This window comes from Syngnathus acus, chromosome 5, assembly GCF_901709675.1.
Source record: "Syngnathus acus chromosome 5, fSynAcu1.2, whole genome shotgun sequence".
NCBI lineage: Eukaryota > Metazoa > Chordata > Actinopteri > Syngnathiformes > Syngnathidae > Syngnathus > Syngnathus acus.
In genome coordinates this window covers 12,110,756-12,133,586 of record NC_051091.1, presented here as the reverse complement: position 1 = coordinate 12,133,586, position 22,831 = coordinate 12,110,756, and the positions used below count along the sequence as shown (strand labels likewise).

At 41.3% G+C, this 22,831-nt stretch overlaps 5 protein-coding genes across 6 annotated transcripts in view; all 5 read right to left on the bottom strand.

Annotated features, from left to right (window-relative positions):
• Positions 1–866: 866 nt before the first annotated feature.
• Positions 867–5,087, bottom strand: edem1 (ER degradation enhancer, mannosidase alpha-like 1). The gene is made up of 11 exons (XM_037251362.1): positions 4,446–5,087; positions 3,687–3,759; positions 3,313–3,588; positions 3,060–3,243; positions 2,687–2,861; positions 2,494–2,614; positions 2,264–2,434; positions 2,064–2,137; positions 1,898–1,994; positions 1,644–1,826; positions 867–1,567 (listed from the first exon to the last, which is right to left on the bottom strand). Exons 1-11 carry the CDS (start codon positions 4,889–4,891, stop codon positions 1,478–1,480), a joined length of 1,890 nt encoding a protein of 629 aa, XP_037107257.1. The 5' UTR covers positions 4,892–5,087; the 3' UTR covers positions 867–1,477.
• A 474-nt stretch (positions 5,088–5,561) lies between these two features.
• Positions 5,562–9,185, bottom strand: arl8ba (ADP-ribosylation factor-like 8Ba). The gene is made up of 7 exons (XM_037251366.1): positions 8,976–9,185; positions 7,268–7,348; positions 7,090–7,163; positions 6,760–6,853; positions 6,617–6,684; positions 6,386–6,456; positions 5,562–6,307 (listed from the first exon to the last, which is right to left on the bottom strand). The coding sequence occupies exons 1-7, from the start codon at positions 9,096–9,098 to the stop codon at positions 6,258–6,260; spliced, it is 561 nt and encodes a 186-aa protein (XP_037107261.1). The 5' UTR covers positions 9,099–9,185; the 3' UTR covers positions 5,562–6,257.
• Positions 9,186–9,675: 490 nt separating this feature from the next.
• Positions 9,676–12,095, bottom strand: cd27 (CD27 molecule). Its single transcript, XM_037251365.1, has 5 exons — positions 11,930–12,095; positions 11,720–11,842; positions 11,482–11,607; positions 10,682–10,792; positions 9,676–10,254 (listed from the first exon to the last, which is right to left on the bottom strand). Exons 1-5 carry the CDS (start codon positions 12,063–12,065, stop codon positions 10,124–10,126), a joined length of 627 nt encoding a protein of 208 aa, XP_037107260.1. The 5' UTR covers positions 12,066–12,095; the 3' UTR covers positions 9,676–10,123.
• A 231-nt stretch (positions 12,096–12,326) lies between these two features.
• On the bottom strand, positions 12,327–16,243 carry gnat1 (guanine nucleotide binding protein (G protein), alpha transducing activity polypeptide 1). Its single transcript, XM_037251364.1, has 9 exons — positions 16,014–16,243; positions 15,055–15,097; positions 14,676–14,817; positions 14,444–14,601; positions 14,229–14,357; positions 13,600–13,729; positions 13,319–13,472; positions 12,994–13,197; positions 12,327–12,738 (listed from the first exon to the last, which is right to left on the bottom strand). The coding sequence occupies exons 1-8, from the start codon at positions 16,117–16,119 to the stop codon at positions 13,007–13,009; spliced, it is 1,053 nt and encodes a 350-aa protein (XP_037107259.1). The 5' UTR covers positions 16,120–16,243; the 3' UTR covers positions 12,327–12,738; positions 12,994–13,006.
• A 1,209-nt stretch (positions 16,244–17,452) lies between these two features.
• sema3fa (sema domain, immunoglobulin domain (Ig), short basic domain, secreted, (semaphorin) 3Fa) overlaps positions 17,453–22,831 on the bottom strand; it is a 38,512-nt gene continuing 33,133 nt past the window's right edge. For both annotated transcript variants that reach the window (XM_037251380.1, XM_037251381.1), the window contains 8 exons: positions 22,355–22,499; positions 21,452–21,674; positions 20,982–21,070; positions 20,848–20,889; positions 20,613–20,770; positions 20,161–20,228; positions 19,918–20,051; positions 17,453–19,788 (listed from right to left, as the gene is read on the bottom strand). In XM_037251380.1, the coding sequence (XP_037107275.1) occupies positions 19,339–19,788; positions 19,918–20,051; positions 20,161–20,228; positions 20,613–20,770; positions 20,848–20,889; positions 20,982–21,070; positions 21,452–21,674; positions 22,355–22,499 (1,309 nt within the window). In that variant the 3' untranslated portion in view covers positions 17,453–19,338. The remainder of the gene's footprint in view (positions 19,789–19,917; positions 20,052–20,160; positions 20,229–20,612; positions 20,771–20,847; positions 20,890–20,981; positions 21,071–21,451; positions 21,675–22,354; positions 22,500–22,831) is intronic.

Below are 22,831 nucleotides of genomic sequence, written 5' to 3'. Positions count from 1 at the left end.
GTGAAGATGTTAAAGTAACAACACGTGTGCAGTCTAGTATTATTTTTCATGTTTTTAATTTCTTCATAATAATTGAAATGCATTTTATTCTTACTGTATGATTAAACCAAATGCAGATCTCATCTGCAGTTTGGGGGAGATCTGCATTTGGGGGACAATCAAGTATTTAAAAAATAGACCACCAAGCAAAAATCAGCATACAATTAAAAATGTGTGGCTTATCAGCTCTATTCACCACAATAGAAAATACACCTAAATAAACTGTTAATTCTTTACTAAGCAATTTTTTCCACAATTATTGTTTATTACCAAAATTAAAGGTTTTGGGTTTCAGGTATGATTTTTGAGACTGGGTTAGGGTTTCAAGTTGCCATTTGAAGGCTTTCAAATTAAAGTAATGATTTGATATTGGGGCGGCTCGGTGGCTTACTGGGTAGCACGTCCGCCTCACAGTTAGGAGGGTGCGGGTTCGATTCCACCTCCGGCCCTCCCTGTGTGGAGTTTGCATGTTCTCCCCGGGCCCGCGTGGGTTTTCTCCGGGCACTCCGGTTTCCTCCCACATCCCGAAAACATGCTTGGTAGGCCGATTGAAGACTCCAAATTGTCCCTAGGTGTGAGTGCGAGTGCAAATGGTTGTTTGTCTCTGTGTGCCCTGCGATTGGCTGGCAACCGGTTCAGGGTGTCCCCCGCCTACTGCCCGATGACGGCTGAGATAGGCTCCAGCACGGCCGCGACCCCCGTGGGGACTGAGCGGTTCAGAAAATGGATGGATGGATTGGATATTGGAGTTTCAAATTAGGGTTTCAAGTCTAGGTTAGAGTGACAAATTAGCATTTGAAACCAAAATAACACACACTCAACTGTGCTCCGATTTCTGTGCAGCAAGTTTAATCAGCAAATGGACACAAAAATGTGCCACTTAAAAAAAATAAGAATACCTTATGGCCTTAGAAGCAATAACTAAGACATTATTTGATGAGATTGTTCATTTTTGTTTATACTTACCCTGAGACAATTGTAGCAGGTATGAAACAATTACAATACTCCTGATAAATTAGGGAAAAAAAGCAAGAAAATGTTCACATAAAAACCTATGACTTGAATTAGTAGTTGTAAACATCTGCACATTGCAGGGGTCCTTGTACAGAATAACACAAAAATGACTGTAGGCACTTAAAACAGTGGTCAAAATGTAGATATCTATACATTATTACACCAGAGTAATGAAAAAGCAACAAAATATCGTCAACAAAATAAGCAGGCACGATTTAAGAAGGCGGGGTAAAGCCCTTGTGGTAATGTACGAACAGTCACTGAATGCTTCATAATGTGTTAGAAGAGGTGCTTTTTTTAATATCCCAATAAACGCAACCACTCCAAATTGGCTGACAGTTCTCACCTACGGAAAAAAAATCGAAGTCACGGTCCAGCGGAAACCTCGCTGTTCACGTGGTAGTCATAGTGCCTCCGAGCAGACTCAGAGCAGCCCTACCATTTGATCAATCTGCCTCATGTAGACGCTCTTCAGAGGAAGCGTGTATCGACGTGCGTCGGGGATCCGGATGCACTGAGCGAGAGGAAGACCAAGACATGATAATGTTTTGAATCCAAATTGTTTAAAAAAAATAATGTGTGATTCTTACATTGCTGCTGTTCCGGGAGGGCTGCTCAGTTATCGTCGTCTGCAACGCCGTGTCGTCTTCACGCGCACACTTGCCGTTCCACCTTTTCTCCCGAAAGCGCTTGTCGACGGGCATCACGTGACCCTCGGTGGTGAAGATGTACTTATTGCCCGATTTGTGAAGCGGGTTGTCCTCGTCAAATAGCTGTGGTTAAACAACAGGACGTAACATTAAAGAGGGTTTTGAATTATTGAATTGTAAGCGACAGCCGGTACCAGATAAAGGTATTTGCAGGTCTCGCTGAGGAAGAAACTCTCCATGCGATCTTCTTTGGATTTGTGTACAACGTGATGGAGGGTGGCATAGCCGCATCTGCAAATCACACACATCACATCAATACAGAGACAATAAAGGAGTGGGGAAGAACTAAAATGCACGCACCTGACTTTGGTATTTGTTTCAAGGCTCTGGAGAATGTCCATTCCAACATGCAAGTAAAAAGGATTTTTGGTCGCCTGTAGTGATCAAGACAATAAACACAAAGCTGAAATTTGAAAGAGACTGAGAAAGTTGATGATGGTAGTAATTAAAATGTAACATATCACACTAAAATTATTTCAGATAAGTTGACGACAAGTCACCTGGTAGAGCAGATAGGTGGACTCCACCAACTCAGGTCTGAGCGGGTAAAAGAGAACATCGGGAGCCTGCCGCTGCCAGTTGTACCTCTCTGGTAACGCCCCAAAGCGTTTCCAGATGGCATAGTAGAAGGCGTGGAGGCAAATGGCGTTTTCTACATCACCATTTAGCACCTAAAAAAAATAATTTTCTTCAGACTAGTACCACAAATTTCACAGCGCTTTTATGTGACCTGCAGTCCGGGGAAAAAGGCCTGCAGGGAATCTATCCACGTGTTCATGATCTCGCCGCTCATCATGTTCACATTGACGTAGATGGGAGGGTCGCCTTCTCCTTCGTTGCACGATTCTCGCCTATGGGAATGTAAAGAATGGGCTTGTAGGACAGCGAAGAATTTCAAGTGTTGTAAACGGGGGAGCCCTCACCCTCGCCTCAAGTGGTTCTGGATGCTAGCGTAAGCGGCTTGGAACATGGCGTAGTCCTCCTTCTCGCCAAACAGGATGTATGACTTGAGCAGATACTCGTAGAAGGAGTCCATGCCGGCGCCCAGACCGCTCTGTTTGCCCACCCAGTGACCCGTTTGGATGTTGACGATATTGCCTGGTCAGATGATTGAAAAATATTAAATATATTACACAAAAAATATTATATATAAAATATTTTCTGCAAACCTTGTCAAAAATACCATTTTGATCCATGAACATAAACTTATGAACCTGCATTGTATTCCAAACAGCTGGAAACCAGTTGGGACCGGTGAAATGCCTTCAAATAAATGTGATGAATGCTGTAGTGTACCTAGAAGACCAGTTTCACTGTTCCGCAGCTTCCAGAGGGCTCTGACCGCTCGTCGAGCCACAGACTCAAACGTGGAATCTCCGGTCAAGCGGCTCAGGATTCCAAACTCCACCAGCAGAGATCCAGCTCCTGCGGTACACGTCTCGTTAATACTGCCGTACGGGACTCCCCTTTTCAGATTCACCTGCAAAAACAAAAAGGAATCCGAAGTAAGGAAGATTGAACGCGAGTGCCCGAGGGGCGTGGAACTCACCCTGGGGTGCGGGATGCCTGTGCTGGTGTTCTCAAAGGCAGGCAGCAAGCGCACGGCCAGGTCGTGCGCCAAATGCAGCAGCTGGTTGTCGTAGCCCTCGAAGCTCACCCTTCCGAATGGATGCTTGGAGTCCGTGAGCAGAATGTGAGCTGAGATGAGGCTGCCTAATATCCTGATGTTGGCCTCAAACACTTGCACCGTTGAATCCTTGTCAAATGACACAGTGTCGATAACCAGCTCGACGGCCCGCCGGAACTCCGTGACATTTCCAAGCACCTGAGGGAGAAACTCCCAATGAGATCTTTGGCTGAACGGCATCAATCCAATTCCAAACAAAACACTCTATGTTCTGAATGAACACTTGAATGACTTACCAGTAGGGTGTCTAAAGCGTCAATAAGTGTTAGCGAGTAGTTTCCCAGGACGTCATTGATGTTGATGTTGGAACTGTAATTCAAGGCAAAATTGTCTTAACTACCAACCACAATAAAGGCACAATATACAGTATGTAGTTTTTCTTCTAAATATCTTTGCTTTCTGTGTTCTTATTTGTTTAGCTAGGTCCACCACTGACTACATATATATAAAATCTGCTTCGATAGTACATTGTATGTAATATACGGAACATGAACATTGAATATAATATCATGACATGTTAGTATAGGAAAACAAAACACCAAAGCATTTTGGGTATTGTGATAATAGAATAGATTAAAGTAGTTCCGACTGATAAGGAAATACTTCAGCCTATTCTTTGCACGTGTGTGTAAGCAAGTCATACAAAGACTGGTTTGACTACTTTTTTATTTTTGGTTTTCTTTGACTTTTGCTTCTTTCACTTTGTATTTCTTGTTGAGCTGAGTTGAATTGAGCTTGCTAATTTGATATTTTTCCCCTCACAATTGTTTTTATAATGACACTACTTTACATGCTCAAAATAATAATGAATTTAGAAAAACTTTGGAATCCTGTACTTAATAAGCTTGCAGTAAATACATTTTGATATGCATCTGGTAATTGCACTGTTGCCTTAATTCTGAACAATGTTAAGTCATAATGCGTGGGAGCCTTTATTATTCCCTAATACTAAGCGTGCCACCCCAAAATGACCACCGGACATAATGACAACTCACGGATTGTGTACGTCAGGGCCCCTGCCCTCGCAGTCAATTGGGTTGAGCTCGTCTTTGGGGAACGCATACTTCATGTAGTTGTCATAACCAAAGTAGAACATTTCTCTGGCCTTCTCCTTCATGGTGGCTCTCAGCGTGCCCGGGAAGGAGCTGTATCTGCGGACGTAATCGTCCTTATTGCCGTCGAAGAAGCTCAGGTAGGACCTCTTCGGAGACTCCTCCGCCAACTTGGCGCAAGTCCCGGTGGTCTCCTCATGTTTGTTACCGCTTATCTGCTTGGACCACGAGTCGCCGCATTTCTTCTCCCCGGTCGAGGGCTCCTCCGTGCCGGCTCCGTCGGAATGGCTGGTGCCCAAGCTAACGTACGCTCCAAGTCCAAAGGCGAGCCACAAGCTGACAGACAGTCTCACGACGACCACACCGACTACCAACGACCGCCATTGCATCTTTGCTCTAGCTCGCTATTAAAACGCATACTTTGAGTGTGTACGCCTGCACGAAGTAAACTAATCTGATGTCTTGGGGTTTATCTGAAATACATCAGCTTGCTGGAAGTGCCTTGCATCGAATGACACGATTCCTGTCAACAAACCAGTCAGTCCCAAGAACCGCGCCTGTGATTGGATTTCACGCTATGACGTCCAAACATTTTCGTTTCATGATTTTCCCACAAAAAAATGTCAATCATGTGGGCGTTGTTTTGCGACACCGCTGACGTGTTACTATGCTGGCCAATAGGAACAGCAAACCATGATGCAACAGCCCAGTCGGAATTGAAGTCACCAGCGGCCATCTTGCGTTGCCACTTCCTTAGCACGCCTTACTTCCGGTAGTTCTCAACGGCATTTTCACGTTATTTTCTGACTCCACGGCAAAAATGCCACAATGTGTAGTGTAAAATATATAAGATTTAATTACATAAACTGAAAAGTATTCGTTAATCTTGTTTGTGGTAGCGTTTAAATGACTACAGGAAATATTACAGGGCTATTTATTAATGCAAATGCTCAGTGCACCAAATTAAAGAACAGATAAGGCTTTCTGTGGCCCCAGGACCATACTTTACCCACCCCCAAGTTAGCCATGCTACGCTTTAACAACAAAGTAAAAGTCAAGTTTAGTTCACGTATTAAAAAGCAAGCCTTTATTTGAATACATTGAAGTGATTGGTGTCTTTACTTCCTCCTTGGCACAACACCTCGCATGCAGTGTTGCTTCAGATGAAACATTTGCGCAAGGCACTTCAAATTTCGCCATTCGCGCAACACAAAACGGATTGCTAGGAGGCTTACTTTTTACAGAGCAGAGTACAGTATACACCCTACAACTCTGCAGCAGACGTCCTTTTTGATCATTCAGACTTTAAATAGAATCACATATTCATACGCGCAATTGCTGTTAAAAATCATACAAGCTGGATACCTAATCTTCGTACAGACCTGCTTGACTGCATAATTATCACAAATATACAAGGTGGGAAAATGAATCAGCAACAAAAAAAGAAAAAAAAAAAGCTGCTTTACCATTTAAACAAAAACATTGTCAAAAGTCACATCGTACAAATTTACAGGACAAATAATGCCAATTACATGTCTTCATTTGGTATCGGGATTACATTTTGGGGTAGTGCATTCCCAAAGAGTTTGGGGATGGTGGTGGGGGTACAAATGGAAAGAGAAGGGGGAGAGGGAAAGAAAGAAAAAAAAAAAAAAAAAAGCAGAAGAGTGCATGTGGTGAGTTAAGGACACGTCCGAAGTGGCATGACGGTTACATGGCAAACAGCTGGCAATCAACATCTGCCCTTCATCGTTTTCAGCTCCTCCGGGACTTTGAGTGCTGAATGAGCCACTGAAGGGTGATATCTGAACACAAACACAGAAAACAAACATTCTGAATGATTGTTTTATTTTGAAGAGAAGACCCCCTATTCCTCAACTCACCAATGTTGTCTTTTTCTTTGCAAGAGACGGAATAGCAGCATATCTCCCTGTCCTGAATGGCTGCCAGATTCCTAAAAACGGAAAAGAGCTCATTTGGACAAAAAAAAACCAAAAATGTGTATAATGCTAAAATGATGTACGAGAGCAGATCGTAATGGTGATCTGTGACTTTTGACAAGTTTGAGCAAAATTCCATCGCAAACAGAGATGCCCTCTGTAGTGTGGACTTACATTTTCTCAATAAGCTGTTTCTCATCTAAAGCAGTAGGCAGGTCTCTTTTGTTCCCCAGCACCAAAACCTACCGAGACAGTCACTTTGTGGAACAGGTTGTCACAGTTGATCACGAGGAACCGGTGTGAAAAGGAATACTCACGGGGATCCCTTGCAGCTGAGGTTTGTCTAATAGATTGTGAAGCTCATTCCTAGACGCTTCCACCTTGTCTCGGTCTGCCGCATCCACCATGTATCTGGAAATGAGCACCACAGTTCTAGGTTTAAAGAAAACCCTTTAAATGCAGGTTTTTTTTTTTTTAATCACACTTAATAGAATTAAAAAAAAAAAGTTTTATTTTTTATTTTGACAACAATATTTTCATTTTCCCTACAAATGAATATCAGCTCCAGATATCGGTTATTGGCCTCCTTGTCTGCAAATAGCATTAGCCTAGCTAAAAACATTGGTCTATCTATCTGCTGTACTTACACAATGGCGTTGACACCCCGACAGTAGCGCTCCCACATGCTCCGAAACCGTGGTTGCCCTCCGATGTCCCAGATCTGCAGAGAAAATGCGTTGCCATTCAATACTCCTTCCTCTTTGTAAAATCAACACAAGGATTGATTTTCAAAAACAAAAAAATCAGGAAGCTGGAACCACCCACCTTGATGGTGACGTTTCCTTTTGTGACCTTCCTCATATTGAAGCCAACTGTGGGAATCATGTCTTCGCTGAAATGGCCTGACTGAAAGGAGACACGTTGATACATTAGAGGCAAACTCTTTACTTTGGCTCTTTGACGGACTATGGGTGAAGTTAATCAATTGGTCATTGACTATGGCTGAAAATAATAATCACGTAATCATACATTCATTTTCTATGGCGCTTGTCCTCATTACATTGGGAAAAAAATGTGTTGGAGCAAATTTTAAAACTTGCAATTGTTAAACTTGCTAAATTTGAAAGCACTACTTAAACTCTCACTCTTGTGTCGTCAACAGAAAGTGCTCATTCGTTTGTTTCGGCCTGCATGACCACGACATTAGTGTGTGCGCGCGCATACAAACACACAGCACATGACCACATGTGGTCACCTGACACAGATAAGTGGAAATGAATTCAGCGGTCTTATGACTGGAGGAAATCCCACAAGTCCTTGCAGGGTGGAACAGAACCCCAATAAGACCAACCATTTTAGGGTTGGAGTAGGCTACTTATGATGACTTGGACAAAAAGGTGCTCATCCTTGTCTTTTTTTTTTTTATATACAGCAGAGTGTAAATTGGATTTTCCCTTGGCAGGATTATAATCAGGATAATAATTGAATTGACATTAAAACCAACAGCATCACATCAAATTAAAAGCAGGCCATGTCTGTTAAAATGACTACTACTAAAAGTAAAACAATTGAGGCATCATAGAAGTTGTAACAGTGGCAAGTGGATGTGTGTCAGTTACAATAACATTACGTGTGCATCTTGCATCTTGTTTTTACTCTTGTCATTTATAATCGTCTTGTAAATGTACTACTTTATTAAAAAATGTAAAAAATATTGCAGAAATATTGGTTGTAAAATTAAGTCTAATCTTGAAAATATTCTAATACTATATTCTAATATATAATATTGTTTAAATTAAGACTTGTTTTCCTTTAAAAATGCATTTATCTCCTCGAAAAATTACAACTTAATTGCAATTTCTTTTGCTCAACTATATACAACCAAATATTTAATGGAAAAATATTCCATCATCTCATGCCAATGACTAAATATTTAAAAGAAAATTCTGAAAAGATGTAAAGATATTACTTTATTCGCATAAGACTAAGCTTGAAAATAGAAAAACAATTCTTAATAATTGACATTTTCCTCATAAAATTACGACTTGTTGAATATTTACAATCGACCACTCAAAAATACGCACATTCGCAAACAAAAATAAATCAATAAACAAAGATAAATCAAACCGTTTACTCTCGTAAAATTAAGCAACACACTACACTACTATTGGTTAAAATTTATATTAATTTTACGTTACATTCACACTTAATATGTCATAAAGTGAAAAATGTGTTTTCCCAAATGAAAATGGATAGCGATGCAGTCGTCATAAATACAAAGCCAAACACTAGCTCGATTGTGCTAGCCAGCCTTACTCATTCAACTCCTAGCAAGCAAGGATTAGCTTTTTTATTATTAAAATCCAGTTTTTTAAATGACGATAGCACCACAGCGTGGTAATATTACATGATGTATGACCTGCGGAAACAAAGGTTAAAGCGATGACTTCTTCCTAGTCATCGCTCTCCCATCATTAGCGCTCATGCTATTAGCATTAGGCTAGTTAGCCCCAGCTAGCAGGTGGCGACTTACGGCGATTACGTTGACGAACGTCGTTTTTCCCGAATACTGAAGGCCGACCAGGGTCAGCTCCATCTCTTCCTTCCAAAAGAGAGACTTGAACCAGTCTAAAAGCCGGTTTATTAGCGCCAGCATCTTGGGAAGTCGGTGGTGGTTCGCCTCTTCCCTCCCTGTCAGATGTTTGGTTGGGCTTTTCCAGATAGGGAGGGGAAGGAGGGCGTGGTAATGGGAGCCGGCCAGACCGTCATGTGATCGTCGGTCTGGGGCAGAGGGGGTTTGCCAGCGCCCCTACAGGCGGAGGGTGGAAGCACCAGGGCCGAGCAGTCCACATTTCAATTTACCAGTCAACAAATGTAAAAACATCAATAATGATGGTAACAATAATAACAATTGTTACTGTTGTATTCAAAACAAACTGTCGAGATCTGTTGTAACTTGTCATTGCTGTATTCAAATGAAACTTCCGCTGCCCTTTTCGACAAGTCATGCAAAAACCAAATGTGAAATGAAGTTGAAAAAAGTGTTGATTATGTACTTGCCGAAATAAACAAAGCAAATTAAATTCCTCGTAGTCCTGACTGAATGTTACGGCAGGATGAATTTTTTTGATGTTACGACAGGATGCAGGTACCACACCATGTCCTTGTGCATCACGCCATAACTTTGTTACACATGAACATTTTTCATAAATTTCAAGTTAAAGTCATCTGTGTAACAGTAATTGCAGCTGTTTGCCTGTGTTTTTTTTAATTAAACCAAAATGGGCCATACCATTGACATTTGTTTTGTTCTCAAAACTTTGCTGTTCTCTGTCTTCACCGCCTACTAGCCAGCTTCAACGCACATGGTATTTTCCATACATAGCAAGCATGCATCGTATGACCACAGGAAACCATGACAACAGAAGACATGTTTGTGGTTGGCGAATGGAGAACATACGTATCTCAAAAGACAAAAGAAATCCAACCACTTCCTGTCAGATGTCCCCAGCCGGTGAATGAACAGAGAGAGAGAGAGAAAGCGAGGGGTGAGAGAGAGAGAGACAGAGAGAGAGAGAGAGAGGGTAAAAAAAAAAAATATATATTTTCATTACATTTGTCACTAGAATGGAGATTTCTAATATTGAAGGCCCTCCCATAAAATTCCAAATACACCCATCCCTATGACAAGTTGGTGACAATTTCCTGGAGTTGGTTCATAGAATCAGCCTGGATGAAGAGCTGCTGCTGGAGCCCCCTTTCTTCCATGATGGACAAGCGTGGGTGACATGGGGTGGCGGCAGGGGTTAGAGCTGAAGCACACGTAGAAGGAAACAGACTACACCTCATACACCTCATCTCTGAATCAAAGTTACAATCATGAAAGAAAATGAGTAAAGATTTAAAAATATCATTTAAGAAGTTCACAATTGACCAAGATTTTAAAATCAATATGAAAATTGGTTAAAATGTTAAAAACTCAATAATTATGTTTAAAAGCATTGAAAATTTTAAAAGGCGGCCAAAGTCTTAAAAAATATTTTAAAAACTGCTACGAATTCTACAAACTGGACAAAACTGTGGTAAAACTGGTAAAACATTAATTGCAATACTTAAAAAAGTAAAGATGGAAAAGTCAGTAAAGAAGTTAAAAATCCTTACAGTTACAACATAACAAACAAATCACATGTCGGGTTGGATGGTCAAACATTTTAACACACAAAAAAAACATAAACCCACCTGCTCTATTTTTCTTTGCAACGTTTATACAGGTGTGAAACAAGATCATCAGAAGAATTACAGCCAGAATACCATATCCGATGCCAAGGATCATACAAAATGCATCCTTTTCTGGAAAGGAATCAAGTCAAAGTTTAGCTGAAAATGCATTATCAACACACATTTTTGCAAACCTAGACATTGTAAAAACTAAGACGAAGTCAAAACCAAGTTGGAGAGAATATGAGATGGGCCTTTACAAGATTAAGATTAAAGATTAAAGTCACTGGCTAATTTCACCGTGACAGAAAAATAAAGTGAAAGCAAGAAGAAGGAAAGAAACTACATTGTCTAATACATCTTGTTCCCACAGAGCAAAGACAAAATAGGCCTGTGAGAAAACCATATGATTTGCTTGAATGTTTTGGTGTTTATGCTTGCGTTAAGATAGCAGATTTCCATTCAACATTTTGGTGTTTAAATATGAAACATTTTTAATTCTCTTTTTTATCCATGTACTGTACTCTTTTACAATAAACCTCGAGTGATTAAAAATAAATGGTTGAATGTTCTTTGGAAACCCCAATGTGGTGTCATATGATAGTCTGACATTTCTTGACCGCAAGTTGCAGGTGCTCAGAATGCATTTTAAGTAAGTTTCGATAAGTGTGGAAGAAGTATAACAATATATCTTAAAAATGTTTTTTTTAATATACTCTGGTATAAAATGTCTTACTATGTTCAGCTGTCACCTAAGGGGGGGATGATTCTCCAACATAAATGTGGGCTCACTGTATTCATCACTTCAAAATAGGCCTTACCTGTTTTTTCCATCTCCTCACCAACATGACGAGAAGGTTTCATGCACTCTGAGCACATGTCATCGGAACACAGGAAACCAGGGTGACACAAACACTTTGCGGCTGGAGAACATTTCTCTTCATTTTCTGTCCAGATACAATAAATCCAACCATTTCCTGTGAGATTTTATGCACTGGTGTTTTTGATCATCGTACTGTGCTTTAATTGTCCTCTAGGACGTTCTCGAGAAGCTCTTACCTTGGCACAACTGACATGGAGTGCATTTGTTAAAGACATTATACTTTTCAGAGAAGGAGTTGTTCGAACATGGGCGACAGAGGGTTTCTCTCGTTTCTGTGCAGAAATCCTCCAGATATTGTCCTTTGAAGCAGAAAGTGATTAAATATTTTATTCACTTTAAAGGCATCAATTAATCTGTGGAGAAAATGTTTCAAATTGTTTTCTTACCTGGAGGGCACTGTTTGCAGCATCTCCCATTTATAAAAGCAGTCAGTGGTTCAGGACAGTTTGATCCAGCGACATATTTGACAACCCAAATGCACAAAGCAAAAAGAGCAGCTAAGGAGGGATGAACAGAAACCATTATTGACAGTGCTCCACCTATGCGTGATGTTTTTATAGTGGCTGTGGGAGGAGTCTTGGCTGTATAAGGCAAGAGATGAATCCTCTTCATATGACTGTAAAAGTATATAGTATACAATTCTAAAATTATTTGATAGTGGCATCCCTAATTAAAACCCATAATTTTATTACACTTGGAATCAAACCCTATTTTGAAACCAATTCCAGCATCACTTTATTTCTTTCTTATTTCTCATTGGAAAAAAAATAAACGGACACATAATTTGTTCTCTACAGAAGCTTTAATAGTGGATTTGGGCATGGGACTGTTTAACACTCAGGCCTAACCCAGGCTTAAAATCCTAACTTGGAACACTAACCCTTAGGTCTGTGTCACAGACTTTCATTTTTAAATTTAAAGTGATTGTGTCTAAAAAAATAAATAATAATAAATAATCATACAAAGCCATTGCTAGTCTAATAGAGGTTGGAGTGTGAATGTGCATCTGAGAGAGAAACTCGTTTGGATGTCTGCTACACGTTGCAGACGGCTCGTTAGCTCCACTAAAAAAGAAAGCAACGGGGGAATTCTGATGGTTTGTAGTTTCCGTTTAGTCCACAGAAGTCAAAGCTACGACTTCTTGCTCGTGTTTTGAGAGGTTGGTTTGTTGTCCTCAGTAGGTTCTTACACAATCCTGGAAAAAAAGATGAAAAATCAGTCCTAACCCAGGATTGAAACCATAATTTGAAAACCTAATTGAAATGTTGTGTTCCAAACCCAACCTTGCTGTAAAACCCAAATATGAAATAAAGCCTAGACTTCAAATCCTAATTTCAAAGCTTAAATGTGGCTTCACACCATTTAGTAAAACCCCAACCTTTGTTTGAAACCCTAAGCCAAGCTTAAGAAAATACTTTACAAGCCTACCCAGAACCCTATTTGGACTCACGTGCGAAGCTCCTTCAGAAGAGACCGCAGTCTTTCAGGTTTTCCTTGATGATGATATCGGTGACAGCGTCAAACACAAACTTAACGTTCTCTGTATCGGTAGCGCAGGTCATGTGCGAGTAAATCTCTTTAATGTCTCGGCGTATGTTCAGGTCCAGGAACTGCACTTTGATGTAGTTGCCAGCATCCTCGTATGTATTTGGACCTCAAAGAGGTGACATGGAAGCAGAGTGTAAAATTACAGATCAAATTCAACTTTTGTAATAAAGTGAAACAGTGCAAGCAGTTTCCTGAAAAATCGACTAAAATACTATTTTTCTGTTTACCATCATAGTCGGGGAAGCACATGCTGAGGTGAGCCTTTTTGATCTTCTCCACAAACACGTCCTTCTTGTTCAAGAAGAGGACGATGGAGGTGGTGGCAAAGTAGCGATGGTTGCAAATGCTGTTGAACAGGTGCAGGCTCTCATGCATTCGGTTCTGTGGAGAAAATAGACTGCCTTGCGGACCCCCATTTTAATAGTTGGCTAAGATGCTAAAGGTTGCTACGCGTATATCCTGCTGTGAAGGAACACAATGTCACACATGTAATGTCCAAGCCTCTCACCACTTCATCATCCTCCACCAGCACCATGTCGTAGGCACTCAAAGCAGCGATAAAAATGATGCAGGTGACCCCTTCGAAGCAGTGGATCCATTTCTTTCTCTCCGACCTCTGACCACCCACGTCAAACATCCTGCGTAGAGACACAGAAGATGAAAAACTTATGACCATAGATGCAGTTTACAGTATACTGCGACCATGCAGTCTCCATACTCGATTTGGCAGATGCGCCCTAGTACCGAGGGAAGTGTCAGGTCCCCAGACAAGGTCAAATGTTCTAGTTCCCAGGGAAGGTTCTAGTATTGAAAAGGTTCAAGTCCAGAGAAGGTACTCGTCACAGAGAAGGTTGTAGTCCTGAGAGAAAGTGGGAAGGCTCAAGTTCCAAGCAAAGGTTGTAACACCAAGAGAAGGTTGCAGTCCAGAAAGTAGGTTTGACTGCAAAGAGAAGTTTGTCTCGAGAGTGAAAAGGTTCCAGTATCAAGAGAGTTTTTTTGTATCAGAAGATTCTCATCCCTGGAAAAGATTCTAGTCCAGAGAAGAGGCTTGGGAAAACCTTCTCGTTCAAACAGAGTGATGGAATTGCTGTATTTAATTTCTACGCTTTTGAAACCTCGAGCGTTCCATCCTCTCACCTGAAATTCAGATCTTTGAAGGAGAACTGGGTCTCGATAATGCCGGTTGTTTTCACCCTAGATCGTAGCACATCCTGCTCAGTGGGGACATAACCTGGTTGAACCAGACGCTCCAAGTCATTCAGGTAGCTAAAGGACAGAGAAAGAGCGGAATGAACTCAGTTTTTTTTTCTTTTCACTACTTCCATCTTAATTTTGGGACGAGGCGTACTTACTATCCGGCCGAGTCGTTGAGTTGGTACTCGGAGGCCCGGTCAAAGCTTGCCTGGATGCCTGAGTCCTTCCACAGGCGGAGGATAATGTCGGACAGCTCCTTGGGCATGGTGCCCTCCTCGATCGTATCGGCCAGGTGCATCAGTTTCCTGGCGTCATCCTGCAAACAAACCAAATGATCAACACGGGGTATGTAGGGCACCCACGGTGTGGTACGCCTGGCTTTTCTACCACCTGCTGATCTGGGTGGCCGTAGTTGATTCCGAATGTGGTCATAGCTTTCACGATTGCCATGATAGACTGAAGGGTGTTGCTGTAGATGATAGAGATGAACTCCAGGCACTCTTCAAGAGAGTAGCCATCTTGATGGATAATTCTGAAGATTAAAAAATGTGGGTGTTTATCTGTTGCCTGATAAACAATTTATTAGTGACTTCATTAGGTACACAATAGCCAATGTCTTGTCCAGCCAATTTTGTGCGCCGCTACTGAGTGAGTTTTTGGTTGTTAGGGCTAAATTAAATTAAAACAAACAAATTACAACCAATTATGGATGTCATGATTTGGTGCGCCCAATCGACTTTGTAATGTAGTAAAAGAGTGAAATTCTTACTTCATCTGTTTGACAATTGTGCTTTTTCCTGATTCGCCAGCCCCTACAAGACACAAACATTATTACTGACAAAAAGAACACGAGACAAATGCTTCATATATTATTTTGGAAAAATGATGAGGTCATGGTATTCATACGGAGGATGCCGATGGCTCCTAATGCTTCTTATAGCACATCTAATCTGCTTCAAAGCTGATGTCAGGACAAACCTGCGTGTGTCCCTGACCTACATCGTCATGATGATCTCACTAACTATAATACAGTGGAAGGATTCAATGTTAAAACAAATATTTTAAATTGCCAATTGAATTTTATTTGTTAGTGGCGAATAATAATACATAGAAATAAAAAGAGTTTACAGTTAGAAAATTATTTTGAGAAAAAACTATGGGTTTTTTTTTCCCCCCATTGAAACGCTTGAGAAAAAGTTAAATGTTAAGGCCAGAATTTTAATTTTTTTTACTACTTATTAATAGCTTTTTAAAATTGCATCTTCTCACTTAAAATATTTGATATAATGTATTAATTTTTTATAGTCAACAGTTTTATATCAGATTCAATTAAAAAGAAATTGATGTTTCCTTGTTTTATTTTATTTGATCTATTATAAGCATTACAATGCAAGATGGAACATTTGACTTAAATTTTCTTAATTAAAATACTGATTGCTGCACATGGATATATTGTAGTATTTTTTTTAATTACTTTTTTATTAACAATGCAATACAACTTTTAATTTTGTCCCCTCATTGAAATACTTCCAAAATTTAACCTGAAAATTACTGATTCATATAGTTTTACATATTTTGATGTTAAATGTTATATTAAGTTTATTTTTGTTTGCCATTTTTTTCCTCTTCTTATCCTTTATACACATTCTAATGTCATCATCTTAACAAGCGCCATATACTGTAAGTGGCCCCAGCTCCACTGCGAGGCCTTCAGTGTGTCGACTTTACCGAGCAGAAGCAGCTTGACGGTCCTGGCGTCCTTGTCGGCGTCCTCCTTCAGCTTTTTCTCCAACTCCCTGGAGCGCTTCTCTTCTGCACTCGCTCCCGCCCCCATGCTGCTGGTCCCGGCTCCGGCCCCTCTGCCAAAGCCAAAAGCGCTCAAGAGAACAAGTGAAAAGCAGATCGGCCCTGTGCTCTGACCTGGCACCGGTAAACAACTTTGCAAATGTTTTCCTTCCAAACTTAGGAGAGGATAGTGGGCGTCCTCCTGGCCCACCTGACGGAGAAGCCAACCAATGGGGTGCAAGGACAGGAGTTTGGGAGGTGCGAGGGTGAGGGTCCATAGGTGAACCAGACGGAGACGGGGACTTTGCTGCGCTCAGCGGAAGATAAACATCGGCTCAAGTGCTTATCTACTATGAGGCTGCACACAATCGCTCCCAATGAGTCCGTACGTAAGTGGCGACCCTCTCTTGAAACCATCATTTGAAAACCAAAATCTAATTTGGGACTCTAACCCAGACTTGAAACCCCATTTTCTGCTTCAAACCCTGATTTGAAACCTTAACTTTTTTTTGTACCCTTAATGCTTCAATCTCATCGTGCTGCTCCTTATGGCGTGCCCAGCCACCTTGGTCACCGAGAGGCAATAAATTACAGTCATGTAGACGTGCAAAAACTTTTGTTCAATAACTACAAAATAGAGACTATTGATAATCATAGAAAACGTTTTAGTACATGTTTAGTATGTTTGTACGGGAGCTGTGAAGTGTCTAAAGAGCTTTGTGGGTTCACCTCACAGATCTTGTTGACCTTAATCTAAGGCTGGTTAAGCATCCTAATCTACTCACTTTCAATTATGTGCATCTGTATGTGTCTGAGTGTGCTTGAGTCATACCTCACACTTTTTTTTTGCTATAGCCTTAATATGACCCCCCCCTTTTAGCATTGAAATACTAACTTGTTTGAACCCCTAACCCAAAATTGAAACCATAATTTGAATCCCTACTCCTGCCACGAAAGCTTAATTTCAAACCTTTGTGTGCTTCAAGCCCTAATTTAAAACCCAAGCTTGAAACCCTAACTTCAAACACCGATGCCATCTTAAAAGTTCAATTTGAAATGCTAACTGTAATTTCAGAACCTAATTTGGAACCCTCAGGCTATTTTGAAACCCTCTTGAAATCCTAATTTGCACCTGAAACAGTTTTACAAAACACTTGCCGTGAAACTCTTAAATTCACAAACTGAACCACAAACTTGTCTTAAACCCCAAATTTGAAACCATTGTATTAAAATGAAACCCGAATTGGAAATCCAACATTGACCTTAATTTGAAGAGCGAATCTTAATTTCCAATTTTCACACTTCCTCACCAAAGGGCAAACATGAGATAGGATTTGTTATTATAAAATATAGAGCTTTTATTTATTAGTCAGCAACATTGATGGGGAAGAAGTCATTATTATTATTATCATTATTATGTTTACAAGTCATAACAAGTGTGCATCTTATCAATGTCATACTTTACACCAATGACCCAGAGGGAAGTCTGCAAAAACACATGAAATAAGATTTCAAACATAAGTACAATCTGGACTCTGACACCCTCTTAAAAAAGCTGAGCCCATATTTATTCTTTTTTTTTTTTACATTATTTTTATATTCCCGCAATAAGAAAGACATTCACCGACATCCACAGGAACAAAACCTCTTTTTAGACAAACACTTTACATACACTGTACATGCCATGCACCATGAAAAGACACCCTGTCCAAATTGCTTTGTACCTTTTCTATCAATATGCACCCTCCCCTCGCCAATTATTGAAAAAAATTAAAGATGAATCATAACGCTGACATAATTCATTCTCAGCGGCGACATAATATAGACTCAATGAAACCAAAACGTGAAGACGGCAGGAATGCAAAGTTGACCTTGTATGAAATCTTACATCTAAAATGTAAGCCGTCCATATCTAACTGCACTCTCCCTTTTTCTGACTGTGTATGTGTTTGTATTAAAGTGCATCTGTGATTGTGTGAGCGTGTGTTAGCAAGTGCTAGCGGGTGTGGTACTTGTATGACTGTGTCTGTGTGTAACCCTTGTCAAACTGCAGCAGCGACTATATTGCATGTGCACATGAACAAAAGTATTGGGACACAAGGTTGTTACAACGACAGTACAGGAAGCACAACAATGTGTTTGTACACCACATCATTCTTTTTGGGGACCCTTCGACAAAGTCGGATGCTTTGAAGTGTTCGAAACATCTCCAAAATATCAAAACCCCCTTTAAGCGATGTCTCACATTACGTTAGTGTGTGTTTAGTGACAGAAGGTGCTTTGTTTTATTTTGTACAGACTCAGTTAAAAATAGCTGCCTGCTGGAATCTGCATTTTGGGAGGTGAAATTGTCACGTTTATATTCCTTAAAGTCTCCTTCAGTACAATGATCACTCGGTACTGAAGATGCAACAATTAGATGGATAAATAACTCAAGTGGGCGACAGATAAAGTGATCATCAAAAATATTATTATGAGAGATTATCCCGTGGTGTGGGCTGTGGTAAGAGTGATTTTCTTTTGTCATGAACACTCAGGCCTACTATGTGGCAGCATTTTAATGTCATGATGGTGAGCTATAGGCTTTTCTTTTAGGTGCTACTTGGCGTAAAAGGCTGGAGAGCAACTCATACGACAGACGTTACAAAATGACAAACAGATTCTTTGCATCTCAGTAAAGATTTGTTGGCATACACTAATTATTTTGCAGCAGAGTACTCTCATTTTTTTCCAGAGCTGGATAGTAGCAGCAAGAACACACTTGCCATTTTTTTCTTCGACTGTGTTTTTTTTTCACATATTAAAAAGTGTGCACCAGAATCCAGAAAAATATGGCCAGGTGATGGAACATGAAGATAATTGATTTGCGTGGTCCTGAAAAATGTTCCTTTTGTGCCGTCTTTGAAAAGCTTTTGAGAGGAGCATTTTAGTCCAAGTTCCACTTTTCAGTTCTCGTCCATGCGGCGGTGGATGCTCCCAAAACACCAAACATAAAAAAAGACAAACTGGACAAAATACACATTGTCAGTAACACTAACCAGAACATTAGAATAATAACGACAGCATCCTATTCACAAAAAACATTTTTTTTTCTAGATAGGTACAAAGAATTACTTTTTACAACCTACAATAAATATTGTGTGTTTCATCCAAGAGTTTTTGTCTTTTCTGCTGTATTGCGTCCATTTTGAGTCACTCCTCAACACCGGAGGAATAGTGTAGCGTTTATGGAGTTGTGGTAGACTCACGACTGGTCGGTTCAGGCGCTTCATGTCTCCGTGGGACTCGTCTCGTCGTCGCGATGCCGGCGGTTCCGGGGCTTCTTCTGCTCCTTCAGCTCCTTCAGGCTCTTGGTTTTGCCGTCCCCCAGGCCGCCGCCGCCGCCGCCGCTGTCTCCCAGCTGCCAGTAGTCTTGGCAGTACTGGTTGATCAGGCCCATTTCCGGTTGGCTCAGGATGGTCAGCAGGTCCTTGTACTGGCCGGCGCTCGGCGTCCAGGCGCTGGACTGCAGTGGCGCCAGGGCGAGGGAAGGCGCGCCCGTCTCCACCAGGACATTGTTGACGGTGCGGCTGGAGAGTACCACCAGCTGCAGCTTGACCAGCGTGTGTTTGAAGTTCTTCTCCGTCGATGTGCACTGGTAGATGCCGCTGTCTGACGTCTGCAGGGAGCGGATTAGGAGGCCCTGGTCCGTTTTCAGGATGCGGCCCTCGGAGCGAATCTGGGAAGTGGCAGAGGTTAAAGCACAGATGGACATCCCAAACGCCAGTTCCTGTTAGTATTAAAATACCTACGCCCCCTCCAGAAAAAAAAAAACAGCAGTAAAACTAATAAGAAAAATACTACTCACCTCTTTCCTCCTGTCACTGTTCTCTTTCTGAAGATGCCACTTGAGAGAAACATGGGGGGACCTGGCCTGGCACTCCAAGAACGTGGTGCTGCCCTCTACACCATACTGAACTGTCTCCAGGGTATTCTTATTGGCTGGAAAACAAACAATGCAGGAATTAGTAGCTTTAGTAGATAAACTTTTAGTCTGGTGGTGGGCCATGTGTTTGGACAAGTGCATGTGTAAAGCTATTTCTAAACTCACTAATGGAGTTGTAGCCTCTGCATTGGCGGATGGGGTTGCCGTACTTGACATCCTGACGGCGGCTGCGTCTAAAAGGATCAAAGTGTTTATTTAACACTTCACAGTATTGTACTTGACAGAAAACATACAATTATAACACAAATAAATACAAGGTATTTTCTGACATCATCGTGCTGCTCTTTTGATTGTACACATCTTTGCCACTAGGGGGCAGTATGGAACATACATTGGAGAATATTGACGATAAAGAGGATAAACTTTGTATTATCCATCAATATTAGCTTGTTTATATCAAAATGCCCATTACCCAAGATGTTCATATAACATGGCGATACCAATTGGGTTTGTCTATTATCTGCTTTCTTTGTTAACATTAACTAAACAAAGCGAAGAAAACTCACATAAGTTTAAAGTACAACAAATTATTTGTGCACATTCTTAAACGAACGCACCTCTTTTGCGACGCCGAGTATCTGGAACAGGATTTTCCATCCCAAGCGCAATACGGGTCCCGAGCCAGGCAGCAGTCAGCGCACACCTCGCCGTACACGTCGCAGCGGTGGAGCGCAAGGTGCGTCACGCCCAATACCGACGCCACGTACAGTTGTTGCTGTTGAAGGAAGCAAACGTCCGTTCAATGACACCTTCTGCGTCACGGTCGCTTTGTGAGATGTTCCTCCTACTTACGCGCTTGGATGAGATCTTCATCGTGGTGATTGGGGTGGGAACCTGCCGAAAAACAATCAAGACATTGGGACCTCACACCTCAAATGAGAAATCAGAAGACGATAGGGAAAGGCAGCGAGACCAGAGCGACAAACCTTAAAGACCTCCACTTCTTCCAAAACCAGCTCCTCGGTCTGAAGGTCATCTCGCGGCAATACAATCACCTTCTGCACTGTTCCGCGATCTAACAAGCACAAATGAGGATAACATTCAGTGTTCATCAAATTTTGACGCCATCCATCATAAGATGACGTAGTAGACAGACAATTTAGTGTGGTCCATCTTATAGCCGAGAATTAGAAAGTTTTTGTCTTAGTGGCTCAACCTGAAATCCACCCAAAAATGTAGTTCATTTAAATCAAAATGCCAATTTTAATGAAAAAAGTGAAGCCTTAACCCACCACTGAAACCTTAATGTAAAACCCCAACTTCAAACTATTCAAAGGCTAATTTGAAGCCCTGACCTTCCGTTGACACCTTAGTTTGGAACCTAAATTGTGTAATGAATAATAATAATAATAATAATAATAATAATAATAAATATGGTTGATGTCTTTCCACCGACCTGTTCCCAGGAAGAGGACCTCATAGCTTCCGTCAGCGGCCGTCACTTGGTCGACGGCGATGGTGGTGAACTCGTAGTCCACGTTGGTCCGGACCACCAGGGGCCGCTTGTGTACCGGGTACACGGCGTTGTGCATGGTGGGGTGGTTTCTCATAAAGTTGATCACCTCGTCCGGGTAATCCTTGGTGGATTTCATGTTGGGGGTGAACGTTCCTCCGGGACACTGGGTTCACAAATGGGACAGTAGAGCATGTAATGGTTTGATTGTAAATTAAGGAGCATTCAATAAAACTCAATTCATTTGAATTTGGAATAAAAAAAATCATCTCATATTTCAAACATATTTGATTTAATTTTCTTTAATTGCTGGAAATGCCCTAAATGTTTTCCCATAATACGAAGGCAGGGGTGTCAAACTCTTTTTTTTCGCGGGCCGCATTGTAGTCATAGCTTCTTTCGGTGGGCCATTATGACTGTCAACCCAAATAAATGTATGAGCACTTCATATTATATACAGTAAAAGCTACAAACCAAACTGACAAATAACTCGCTTTAAATCAGACGAGTAAAACCTGGTCAAATATTTAAAAAAAAAAGATATTATTAAAAGTGAAGACAATTTGCAATTCTAGTAATGACACGAATTTGATGCACAATTTGTCTTCGCGGGCCACATAAAATGATGTGGCGGGCCGTATCTGGCCCCGGGCCTTGAGTTTGACACATGTGCTCTAGGGGGAGCCCCAGAGCCAAAAACAAAATAAAAAAAATGGCCAAAATATGGCTGTATCCACTGTATATGTTTTTTTTAAGGTTGCAAGTTTTAAGTCTTGTCGCGTCTCTAATCATATTTGTATGTTCCTGCGGTCCTGGGTTCTTGCTATGAATATGTTTACCACTTACAGTGCCAGGTCTGGGGTAGGGAATCTTCCCCGTGTAGGCCACCCACTGGTAGTTGGGTCCTTCCTTGTGGGCGAAAGGACCGTTGAAGACCATGCGGATGTCTGCCATGGAGTAGACGCACACCGCCGAGCCTTTAAACACAGATCTGGACGGGAGAACAAGCCATTGAGTGCCGAGATAATGACAGAGGGCGCCGCATGCGATGGGTAGAAGCTACTTCCCAGGAAACGCAAACATACTCTCACGAGTCGCCACGAGCACGGGGTTCTCGATGCTGTGTTTGTGTCTAGTGCGCCTCCATGATTAGCAGTGCTTTTATCATCTTGCTTTCAACATGTCTGATGCCAAACCAGAGGAACAGTATGTAAATCATACATGTCTGCCTCTGCTGTGTTTTCTCCTCAAATTTGGAGAAGTTTGCTATCAGGCCCAGACAGCCACTTGTCTGTCTGGTCTTTCTGCAAATGCAATCAAGAC

What these genes read in the sequence shown, in the direction of transcription:
- cd27 (XM_037251365.1), bottom strand. Translation starts at nt 12,065, where the DNA reads ATGGTTTCTGTTCATCCCTCCTTAGCTGCTCTTTTTGCTTTGTGCATT. An exon ending in CTGCAAACAGTGCCCTCCAG is followed by an intron (nt 11,843 to 11,929) that starts GTAAGAAAACAA and finishes TCTGCTTCAAAG; the next exon opens with GACAATATCTGGAGGATTTC. An exon ending in TCCATGTCAGTTGTGCCAAG is followed by an intron (nt 11,608 to 11,719) that starts GTAAGAGCTTCT and finishes GTATCTGGACAG; the next exon opens with AAAATGAAGAGAAATGTTCT.
- gnat1 (XM_037251364.1), bottom strand. Translation starts at nt 16,119, where the DNA reads ATGGGGGCGGGAGCGAGTGCAGAAGAGAAGCGCTCCAGGGAGTTGGAG. An exon ending in ACAATTGTCAAACAGATGAA is followed by an intron (nt 14,818 to 15,054) that starts GTAAGAATTTCA and finishes TTTAATCTTCAG; the next exon opens with AATTATCCATCAAGATGGCT. An exon ending in ACGGCCACCCAGATCAGCAG is followed by an intron (nt 14,602 to 14,675) that starts GTGGTAGAAAAG and finishes GTTTGTTTGCAG; the next exon opens with GATGACGCCAGGAAACTGAT.
- edem1 (XM_037251362.1), bottom strand. Translation starts at nt 4,891, where the DNA reads ATGCAATGGCGGTCGTTGGTAGTCGGTGTGGTCGTCGTGAGACTGTCT. An exon ending in GGCCCTGACGTACACAATCC is followed by an intron (nt 3,760 to 4,445) that starts GTGAGTTGTCAT and finishes CTTGAATTACAG; the next exon opens with TTCCAACATCAACATCAATG. An exon ending in GAAACAAATACCAAAGTCAG is followed by an intron (nt 1,995 to 2,063) that starts GTGCGTGCATTT and finishes TGTGATTTGCAG; the next exon opens with ATGCGGCTATGCCACCCTCC.
- arl8ba (XM_037251366.1), bottom strand. Translation starts at nt 9,098, where the DNA reads ATGCTGGCGCTAATAAACCGGCTTTTAGACTGGTTCAAGTCTCTCTTT. An exon ending in CGTTCGTCAACGTAATCGCC is followed by an intron (nt 7,349 to 8,975) that starts GTAAGTCGCCAC and finishes GTCTCCTTTCAG; the next exon opens with TCAGGCCATTTCAGCGAAGA. An exon ending in CAAAGAAAAAGACAACATTG is followed by an intron (nt 6,308 to 6,385) that starts GTGAGTTGAGGA and finishes GTTTGTGTTCAG; the next exon opens with ATATCACCCTTCAGTGGCTC.